Genomic DNA, 11,157 nt, shown 5'->3' on the forward strand with positions numbered 1-11,157 from the left:
ACTTTGAGGGGCTTCCACATACTTTTGGCCATATAAGCAGGCATGACGGTCAGGTTTCCACATACATTTAGCCATCCAGTATAGCTGAAGTGGAGGAGATTAATCTTTTAATCAACAAAACCGATTTTCCCCCTTTAGATACAAACATCCTCTCTGCATGACTTGTTGACTTCTTTTTTATCATGGCTTCCTATGATAAAGCAGAATTATGAGAAACCACCCAGATGACAACATATTTCCAGAGGATCTGCCAAATGACTTGTCCTTTTCCACCTTTTCCAAGTATAAATTTGCTGCCAGTTTATCTACTAGCAGAAGCTGGTGCTGGTAAGTACGTAGCTTTCAAAAACATAACAGCACCCAGCCCCAGTACTTCAAGCAGTGGGCTGGCTCTTGGGAGGAGTTATGCAAACATTAAAATGCCCTGATCGGTTCATGTCAGTCTGGAAGAGTTGGCGCTCTCAGACAGGCTTTGTTTTGCATGCTCCAGTAACCAGAATTCATTCTGCTGAAGGCAGAGCAGAACACAAAGCATTCTGATTGGTCACTAGAAACCTCTGCACTGAAAGATTATAGCTTGGGAATAAAAACTCTTTACCTGGCATGGCCCTAGGTTAGAATGGGCAGTTTCTGGAAAGGATGAGGCAGTGTGGGATTGTAATGCAGAGTTTGATAATTGGTGGAAAGATCTGTGTGATGGACAGAATCTTGGTGATTCTGGAGGTTAGATGATGTGGACCAACTATATAGGAAGTTGACATTTTTACTTTAAGGAGACCACGTGACTTTAGAATCATTTTTATTGCAAATCTCATAAACATCAGGACATTTGTCTTAGTAGCTGGAAACAGTCGCCTCAATCCAGGACAGATAGTTGCACACCTTGGTGTATACACCTGGGTATCCGGGCAAGGCACAGCCGTAACCCCAAGATACAACTCCCTGCAGCTCTCCATTGCAAACCACGGGACCGCCAGAGTCACCCTGAGGACGATAAAAACAGGTTTAAAATAAATTAATCGTTTCGATTCACGGGAAGATCTTAGAAGAAGTTAGACTGCAAATAATGAAGGGGAACACTTTTTTTTGCCAGTTAAGTAATCTAAAAACAAACAGAAGATATAAAATAAACATGGAAGAGTGATGGCAAAGTGGCCCATTGAGTGTGCTCTTTTTTGTTATTTATTTTTGGGTTTTTTTAATGGATAAGTAGCCATTCACCTAATCTTCTGAGCTTAACTTTGGGCATATCCCCTTCCCTTTCATCCTTCTCATCCCACTCCACTCCAAACCTTCTGAAGCCATATTTTATTTACCTGAGCCTTCCATTATGTGACCCTCCATGGCATCTCTTCTGGGAATAAAGACCTGTTCTCCACTGATCCGTCCACTACTGTGTCTCCTGGCCAGTCACATGATGCAGAGTGTCCTCTTCCACCTATCTTTTTGTCTAGTGATGGATGATCCTCAGCTTTGTGATCCCAAGCAGGCCCTTATCTACTTCCTGTGAGTACAGATCTGACAAACCCACCCCTCAGGGTGAACATCATAGGGCCACCTCTTGGGGGCATTGTCATGGACCCACCCCCTGGGGGAAAGTCATGGACCCACCCCCTGGGGCAAACATCATGGCACCTCTCCTCTCCTGCCCCGTGTATAATTCTGCCATGAGCCCGGGGAAGTGCCATGATGTTTCCTTCAGGGTGCCGGTGCACGACTTTCCCTCAGGGGGTGGGTGTATGACATTGTTCCATGGAGGTGGGCCCATGAAGTTCCCCCTGGGGGGTGAGTCTGACACACCTGCACACACATACACACACACACACACACACACACACAGGAAGTAGATAAGGAACTGGTCTGGATCGCAGAGCAAATACTGTATGTCTTGGGGGGCAGCACCAGAGAGGAGGTGATTATTACAGCTAGAGCTGCATTTTTTTTATTTAAGTAAAGCTGAGTAGTGGATTAAAAAGAAAAATACAAGGTTTAAATTGGACTTTTAGGGCCTATGTAGAACTATGGGTGTGCATTGAAGACGTTTCACTGGACATCCGACCAGCTTTCTCAATTCAGAATTCATTTCTGAATTGAGAAAGCTGGTCGGATATCCAGTGAAACGTCTTCAAGAAAAATACAGCAAGTCCAGTTGCCTTGACTTATTTTTACAGATACAGTATACCATGACCTGGATGAATGAGAACCTTCACAGACACTTTACTGACAAGTATTTCCAATTTTTTTTTGGACTTAGGATTTGTAGTGTATAGGGTTAGTAGCCACTGACCAAGGCTTGTTAATACCTGTTGCCAATGCATCGAAATACATGTTGCATGTATTTTGATGCATTGCCATTGACTTCCATGGGCCTCCCAATGCAGTTAAAATGGACATGTCCTATTTTTCAATATGGGCTGCACTGCAGCACAGGGACATGAACAGGCACTGTTTTTACCAGGATGCATTGTATTGAGTGCATTAAAACAATTTAAATGAGCCTGTAATGCTTTGCTACTTTGCTCATTTTTGTTCTGGTGTACGTATGGGGCATACCTGACAAGAGTCCTTTCCACCTTCCATATAACCCACACAGATCATGTTCCCTGTAATCTGCCCAGGATAGGCATCATGGCACACTTGGTCATCAAGAATTGGAGCCTGAAGGCATTGCAGGAGAACAGGGTAATTAGCTAAAAAGAAGGCAAAAGAGTTTATCATTTAGTAATTTGGTCTTCAGGATCAGCCACACATTGGCTGGAACTATGACTATACACTGTATGTCTATCACATTACCCGTATGGTATATATGGCGGCTCACCTCCACTACTCAGTGTATTCCCCCATCCAGATATCAGACATTGAGTGCCGTCCACTGCACATTGACTGGGCAGGCTGATCGCTTGGACTCGGGTGTTTATCTTGGCTGGTTTACGGAGCCGGATTAACATGATGTCATTATCGAGGAAGTAATGGTCATATTGTGGGTGCGGGATCGCTTTAGAGACCTTAATAAATTGTTCTGGACCTTCTAAGACATCGATGTTGTGTTCTCCAAGCCGGATCTCCATCTGCCTGGATATACAGTATTTCTTTTAAAAAAAGGTTATTGAAGTGTAACTGAAGACATAACTTTTTTTTATTTAGTTTTTGGATAAAGTGGAGAGCGATTAGAACATTTGCACAATTTCTGCTGACCACCAAGGATTTCCTTCACTTTGGAGGGATTTCTGCTCACCTCCTGTTGTGGACATCGGATAGGGAGTGAAGGGAAGTCTCCCCAATGGGACACAGATGGCATAAAATCTGACAGGAGTTTTAACCCTCACTTACTCTATCCAGGACTAAAAAGAGAAAAAGAAGTCCTTGAGGCGAGCATGGGAGGAGTTAACGAGGGAGCTAGAGAGCCGGAGGTCTTGAGAGGAGCAGAGAGGATGGTCAAGATGATACTTTGAGACGAGGTTGGAGATATAGCCAGGAGCAGTGTGGTAAGTGGAAAACTAGACCCCTGTGTCTGCTAAAGCCTTGTGAATTTAACATATTCTTTGATGTGCTGTGTTTTTTTTTCAAAAAAGTAAATTTAAAGGGTATCTATGGTAAAGACTAAAAATAAATCTGTATTTATATCTTGAATTTCCATAAATTCTATCCCACCCCTAAAAACCACCTCCACCTAGATGTTTATAAACTTACTTATTGAAGATGCCCATAGGATGGACTTCCTCAATGCAGTGACACAGTTTCACTCAGCCCTGTGAATATGCATTTTCTGGTGTCACCACTCTCACAGAGCCTGTCTTCTGATCTACAGCTCAACTTCTGAACAAAGTAACATCATCATTGCTTGCTGGATGCAATGCATGATGGGATGTGTAGCCTTTAGAAATGGAGATTGCATCACATCAAGCAGCAGGGAAGGAGACACAGAGCACACTGGGAATCCAGGAAGTTGTTGGAAGTGATGGACAGACGGAAGGCAGCACTCACTACATAAAAGGGATTTTTTAATGTAAGCTTTGATTGTATTATTAGAGACAACTCTACTATGTATTCCTATTACAATGCTGATGTTATAACAGGAGAGGATCTGCTGGGACTTCACAACTCCGTTAATGAGTGATACAATGATATTTTTATTCAAGGTACAATGAAATCATGAAAAAAAAAAAATCTAATTTATTTTTAGTAACCTACGTTTTATATGACATACAATTCTGTTACATTTGATTCTCATTTACCGTAATACTTACTTCTGATAGCAGTGTGCAGCAGAAACCACCCATAATGTGTTAATTAGGGACCCTCCGCAAAAATGGTATCCAACGTTCAAAGACACTTGATAACGAACAGAGTTTTCCTGGCAGGTGTAACCACCTACAATCTTATCATCATCACTGATGGGGACGGCAGCTGCAAAGATTCACCAAATGTAAAAATGGTTTAAAAATGGTTTTATCTGTCATGTTAATCTATAAGTATGTGTTCGGCCTCTTTAAAGCTGAACTCCGGCCTGGCCTTCAGTCTTGCACAGTTGTACCTGTGCATTGAAAGCTGCAGCAAGTCAGATAGAGCCCGCCTCATTTCCTGGCTGGATGTCCAGCATTGTCTATCTCTTTCCTCCCCAGCTTGACTGATACGTAAATGCCCCTTTCATTCATTTGATTTCGTTTCTTTCAGTCATGGAGGTTCAGCACCACATGTGGGGTTTACCTAGAGTAGTCTGCATGAAAATGAGAATGCCCACTTCTCTAGAATGCCCACTCCTCTAGACTGACCATCCACCCATTCAGGCATTTTGATACTCCTGTCAAAAGCCAACCTACTGCTTAAACTAGGAGTGAGGGCTCTTGAGGGGAGTAATGAGACAGAGGGCTGGGATGTTTTCAGGAAGCTATGTACACCACTCTGCTGGCCCCTTCCACCAGCCATCCCCTTCCTGCAATGAATTGAGAAGCACAGAGACCCAGTGATGATGTCACAAGGTCTAAACTCCATTGACCCCTTAACTATCAACAGGCTGGTCATCCAAACTCAACCCTTCCAAAGACCTACTCCATAAAGGCCATGGTGTCAATATCTTAGGCTATTGAAACCTAACCAGCCAGATGTATGCAAGGTAAAGTAAATGGAGGCATGATTTTAAGACTCTATAAATCCTATAAGCCAATGGGTTCTGGATGAATCATTGACAAGAGGGGTGTAAGGGAATAATTTTTCTGACTCTACCCACTATACCTAATTAAGGGTTGAGGGGTAAACACACTGGATTTTGAATTTGTGAAGGAACGCTTGATCTTCTCTTCTATGTACCTTACATACACCTTGTGATATTAGATCATTTTTCACCTGCAGTTTGTGAATATATATATATATAATTTTGACTGTTCCTGTTTAGGGAGGAGGAAGTTTGGCCAACTCTAATCCTGTTGCATATAGTGGTTTGTTGCCCAAGGACCCAAGGAAACCCTAAGAGGCATTATAAAAAAAAATCCTTATTCTCCAGTCCAAATAAGACAAATTATTGAATTATATTTAAAGTACAAAGTGCTGACATAAAGAACTGGATCTATACATACCAGCGACCCCAAGAATGGTGAGAAGGAGAAGAATCATGTTGAGTATCTGAGCACTTCTCTGATCTAAACACATTAATATAAGCTTTCAACAGGCACATTTTTATCTCCCCTGTCAGGCCACATGTGGATTCCCATGACCGTCCTTATCAAGCCAATTTTCTCCACCTTCATAGCTGATGGCAAACAAGTCAATGGGCAGAGAATGGCTTTCAGTCATAAATATGATAAATATGTTGTCATAAATATCTTATTTAACCCATTATTCTTTCTACTTGTACTCAGGTTGGCTGGCGTTGAAAAGACACAGCCAGCTCTTTCATCTTGCCTGTATTCAGTTACTATGTGCACTCCCACAATATGCAGATACTGAGCAAAAAGTTCCTGATGGTCATTTTTAGGGGCTGTGGGTAGCACAGTGTTGCTATCTGTTAACCGTTAATAAAAGCGTTAAAGGAGAACTATGGGGTTAAGGCTTTTCCCCATAGTTCTCCTTAGGGTAACGGGAGGACACAAACTAGCGTCTCCCGTCACCCTGGGCTCAGTATACCGCGAGCTGTAGCTTGCGGTATATTGAGATGCCGCAGTATACCACAAGCTGCTGCTCGCGGTATACTAAGACGCCGCAGCTGAAGCGGATCCCGACAATTATGTCCGGATCCGCCCAGCTGTGTGACTGACAGCTGGCACTGCCTATCTAGAGGCCGAGCCAGCTGCACCCTCCCCCATCAGTTCCGCCAGTCAGAGCTGGCGGATCGGAGCGGGGAGGGGGGAATCCAGCCACTCCCCTGTCACGGCAGAGAGCCGTGACAGGATCGAGAGGTGAGCGAATGCCAGTATGTGTTCGCTCACCTCCCGATCTACTGAGCCGACATGTGACAGTCTCATTGTCCCAGGTCGGCTACAACTATGAGGTGAGTGAAAAGCACTCACCTCATAGTTCTCCTTTAAGCTTGGAGTTTGAGTTATACTTTGTCTTGACTAATTTAAAGCAGAACACCAGCCAATAATATCCAGATAAAGATCAATAATGGACAATCAAAAGATAAAACAACAAAACCAGTTTCTGCTGCAATATTTAGCTTCAGTCATCTACATTTTTTTGGTCATACGTAGATGTCCTCAGTCTGATAGCCAGCATCATTCAACCCACTTCCTTTGAGCTCTGGTCATCCAGGACCCATCCCATCCTGTGACTGGACAGTAAAAAAAAACGCGCGACAAACGCGCTTTTCCGAGGGCTACCTGCGCTGTAAAACACCCAGGTGGGAACCATGCCCATAGGCAATCATTGGTTTTCACGTGTTGAGCGTTTTACAGAGCGTAGGAACGCGCTGTAAAACGCCCAGGTGTGAACCAGGCCTAAAAGGAGAAGTAGCACAGTGATCAAGTCCAGTGGATATCCTACCGCACTCCTTACAAGTATACCCCTTGAGGATGAGTGCTGTAGTGACTGTGAATGGTAACGCTCAGGTCAAGGAAGAGACAGTATGTCACCAGCACACTGGAATCAAGTGTCCAAAATCATCTTATATATATCTGTGCCTGATGATGGGACCCAAAGTGGCCCCTTCACGTTGCCTTCTTTATGACATGATGTACATGAGTCAATAAAGATGATTTTGGACACTTGATTTCAGTGTTCTGGTGGCATACAGTATCTTCTTGTAGCACATTGATGCATGGACAGGCATGTCACTCTGTTCTTTATTCCTATCAGCATGCTTCTTCTCAGCACATGAACTGATTGGTTACTTATATTGCTTCTTTCTCTCCCATTCCAGTTCTGTTATACAGAGACTGCAGGAGGCTAATGACAGGTCAAGTTAAAGGAGAACTATAAGGTAAGTTTTTTTTCCCCCATAGTTCTCCTAAGGGTCACGGGAGGACATAAACTAGTGTCCTCCCGTGAGCCAAAGCTCAGTAAACCACGAGCTACAGGTATACTGAGACCGCCGCAGCCGGGACGGATCCCGACATTACTGCCGAGATCTACCCAACTGCGTGATTGAAAGCTGGCTCTGCCTATCTAGAGGCAGAGCCAGCTGTACCCGCCCCCTCCCCCATCCGTTCCGCCAGTCAGCGCTGGAGGATCGGAGTGTGGAGGGGCGGGGGAATCCCTGCAGGGAGCCATGAGTGACAGTCACGGCTCTCTGCAGGGACATGATCGAGAAGTGAGCGAGCGACGGTATGTGTTCGCTCACTTCCCGATCTATTGAGCCGACGTGTGACAGTTTCATTGTCAAACGTCGGCTCGAACTATGAGGTTGAGTGAAAATCACTCACCTCATAGTTCTCCTTTAAGGTATTTACATTTCTTGTATTTAAAAAAAACATTTAATGTTGTATTTTTTTTATTACAGAGTTGTATTGTTTTGAGTCTTTAATCTTTTAAATTTAGTAGTTGACTATTGCACCGTGTTGGCCATCACTTAATGCAGAACGTTTGAAGTTTAGTCATACCATTTATTGGTTTACTTAATGTATTTAAGATGTTAGCTCTCAAGATGCCTTAGAACCCTTTGGGCTTTAAAAATGGATCTAAGGTGTCCTGCAAGCTTGTATCTTTCAATCTTAAGTTAGCCAATAAAGGGTATCATTGAAACTCCAAAATGTGTGCCCTTTTTAAAGATGCAAGCTTTCTCAACCCCTCATGCTCCCATCACTTGGCTTTATACAATACAGGATATGGGAATTTTCTCATTTTTAAACAAAACAACAAAAATAAAATAAAAGGTCAGCAGCTGAACACAGAGATTGAGCCACCAAATGTCCATAGGGTTCATAGTGGTATCCCATTGATCAGCAGGTAGGTGGTAAGCATTAGAACCAGATCAGCAGTTATGATGGGAAGCTGAGGCTACAGGACAGGGGTCATCAGCTGAGGGCGAGATCAGAACCAGGTATTGAATCAACACCCAGGGAGTAGCAATGGTCCAAACAAAACTGGGTCAAGAACTGGTCAACAGCTCAACACAAAGTGAAGGAAGAGGTATCAGGGCAAATTTCTAAACAAGGAAACCATTGATTAGAGTTTTCTTATAAAGGCTCAGTGGGGAGGATTCAAGGTGGATGCCACTGGAAAACATGAAGTATATTGCCTGGTCCATGTGTGTTAGCTGTAGTTACAATTTAAAGCTGAACTTGGGGCACAAAAAGGTTCATTTAAATGTATTCCTCAATAGCCACAAAATATATCAATTAAAATTCCTTTCCAGATCTAGGTATTACTTTGTGAAATTAGCAGTGACATCATCACCGTGGTACTCATAACCTGTGCAAAGAGCAGATCTGTGGGAAGGGGCAGGCCCACCCATTACAGGGTGAGTGTAGAAAATTACAGGAAAAGACCAGTCACCCTGCACAAGGAGAGAGAGCAGCAATGACCGCTCTTTATTACAGGAGGGGGTGGAGAGAAGACCAGTCACCCTGCACAAGGAGAGAGAGCAGCAGTGACCGGTCTTTATTACAGAAGGGGTCGGAGACAAGACCAGTCACCATGCAGAAGGAGAGAGCAGCAGTGATATGTCTTTATTACAGGAGGGGCAGAGACAAGACCAGTCACCCTGCACAAGGAGAGAGAACAGCAGTGACCGGTCTTTATTACAGAAGGGGGCAGAGACAAGACCAGTCACCCTGCACAGGGTAAGAACAGTAGTGACCGGTCTTTATTACAGGAAGCTCCAAGTCTCACACTGGATTACAGCACAGATCTGGGAGAAATACACAAAGCTCACGAAGATTTAAGAATACACACGACTCTTGTATGAGGACAATATTTGCGTATCTCGGAGTTCAGCTTTAAGTCCTCTTCTTTTCTACATACTGTCTCTCGCAGTGTGAGGCACATGTTCCACTGTATAAGAATCCCACCCGTATGTTTTTAGGTCGTGGGAGGAAATCGGAGCATCTGGAGGAAACCCACATTAACTCAGGAAGAGCATATTGAACCAGAATAATAAAGATAAGAATCTTATAGGAATCCAATCTAAAGACTAAACCACATTGCCAACAGTTCAGCCCATGTGTGGAACTGATATTTACCTACTGAGATGTTGCATATTTGTGCAGCTGCCAATTACCAACTGCTAAAGCTGAACTGCAGGCAAAAATGTTTAATATCTGTAGATTGGATAGTGTTCACTTACCCATGCAGTGTGGACTTAATTGTTATATTTATGTTTTATTAAATAATATCAAATATGTCTATTATTAGCCATGATGAAGGGGCCCCCGAAACGACTCTCTTGGAAACCTTAATAAACATTCCAACTGTATAAAGATTGCCATGGTATAGCACATTCCTTTGGACATAGGCACTGCCCATCATGACGGAGTGGAGTTTCTCCATTCCTTTTGCTTCACCCCAGTTTCTTACACACATTCCCTTTTCCTTTATCCTAATTATGTCTAAATGCAGGTGCTTGCCACTAAGCGCACGTCCTTGCTCCAGTATAAGCCTATACAAACAGAAGAAAAGCTGGCCGCACACCGGATTACCCTGGGATAGTTTATTGAAAATTAGACAAGAAAATAAATGATTCATGCTTGCGTTTTTATTTAATTTGAAAAGAAAACTAATTCCTCTCATCCCACCATTCCCAGACATAGAGATGTTTAGTTTTGGGCGATGGAGTCTTCAATCCAGGACACGAAGTTGCACACCTTGGTGTAGACGCCAGGGTAGCCAGGCAGAGCACAGCCAATACCCCAGGAGACCACTCCCTGCAGCTCCCCGTTGCAAACCACAGGACCGCCAGAGTCACCCTGGAAGAAAGAAACAGGTGCTTGTTATTTTTTTTACTGGTTTTAGCAGGAAACTAGTTTCAGAAACTTGGATGGAATTTTCGGAAATCCCACCAACATTCTAAGTACCTGATAAAGAACCCATTAATATTTTAATCTTACAAGTAGGGTCTTCTATTGCCTGCTTTAAGTATATTTTCACAACGCTCTATAGTATCAGTGTTTTACCAGAACGCTATAATGTTAGAGAAAAGGATTTTCTTCCAAATAATGCCACATATATGATGGGATCAGAGTATTTTCCACTTTGAGATGGCTGTTGCTTTTAATCCTTTGTGTGATACTGTTTACACTAAACAAAATATGAATTTAATTATCTGAATTTGTAAATTAGATTATTTAGGTTAAGAATTACACATTTTTGTTGCAAAGGAAGTGTAACGTTTGCAGCATTCTCTTGTGAGGCCAATGGGCTGGTCTATGATGGCCAGGGCCCACAGGAAATTAGATGAATGGCAATGGCTGTAATTGAACATTGAAGACTTGCAACATTTAGTGGCGGAGAAGAAGTACTGTGAGAAAAAGCTCCAAATCATGATGAGTATTGCAGCAAAAGCTGCATTTTTATTTTTACTTGGCCTGGACTCTTGGCTAGATGGCTAGACTCACCTTTTAATTTCATTACATGACTCCCATATTTAGCTTTTTCATGACCAAAGGATACTGATGCTTGGATGCCCAGACCATCTTTAGCACCATAAGTATGCATTGATTAACTAGACAATACTTGATTACATTTTAAATGGGTATTTTAAGGATTTTATATGTTCCATAGTTTAAT

The 11,157-nt window shown here is 42.9% G+C and overlaps 2 protein-coding genes across 2 annotated transcripts in view; both read right to left on the reverse strand.

Annotated features, from left to right (window-relative positions):
• Positions 1 to 834: 834 nt before the first annotated feature.
• Positions 835 to 5,610, reverse strand: LOC108784863 (trypsin-like). The gene is made up of 5 exons (XM_018553801.1): positions 5,574 to 5,610; positions 4,248 to 4,407; positions 2,819 to 3,072; positions 2,554 to 2,690; positions 835 to 984 (listed from the first exon to the last, which is right to left on the reverse strand). The coding sequence occupies exons 1-5, from the start codon at positions 5,608 to 5,610 to the stop codon at positions 835 to 837; spliced, it is 738 nt and encodes a 245-aa protein (XP_018409303.1).
• A 4,549-nt stretch (positions 5,611 to 10,159) lies between these two features.
• Positions 10,160 to 11,157, reverse strand: part of LOC108784873 (trypsin-like) — a 4,476-nt gene continuing 3,478 nt past the window's right edge. Inside the window, exon 5 of the mRNA XM_018553808.1 lies at positions 10,160 to 10,337. Within this exon, the coding sequence (XP_018409310.1) occupies positions 10,188 to 10,337 (150 nt within the window). The 3' untranslated portion in view covers positions 10,160 to 10,187. The remainder of the gene's footprint in view (positions 10,338 to 11,157) is intronic.

The sequence above is a fragment of the Nanorana parkeri genome, unplaced genomic scaffold (assembly GCF_000935625.1).
Source record: "Nanorana parkeri isolate BGI_ZX_2015 unplaced genomic scaffold, ASM93562v1 scaffold130, whole genome shotgun sequence".
NCBI classification, from domain to species: Eukaryota; Metazoa; Chordata; class Amphibia; order Anura; family Dicroglossidae; genus Nanorana; species Nanorana parkeri.

What these genes read in the sequence shown, in the direction of transcription:
- LOC108784863 (XM_018553801.1), bottom strand. Translation starts at nt 5,610, where the DNA reads ATGATTCTTCTCCTTCTCACCATTCTTGGGGTCGCTG. An exon ending in GCTGCACACTGCTATCAGAA is followed by an intron (nt 3,073 to 4,247) that starts GTAAGTATTACG and finishes CTGTATATCCAG; the next exon opens with GCAGATGGAGATCCGGCTTG. An exon ending in GAATACACTGAGTAGTGGAG is followed by an intron (nt 2,691 to 2,818) that starts GTGAGCCGCCAT and finishes CCTTCTTTTTAG; the next exon opens with CTAATTACCCTGTTCTCCTG.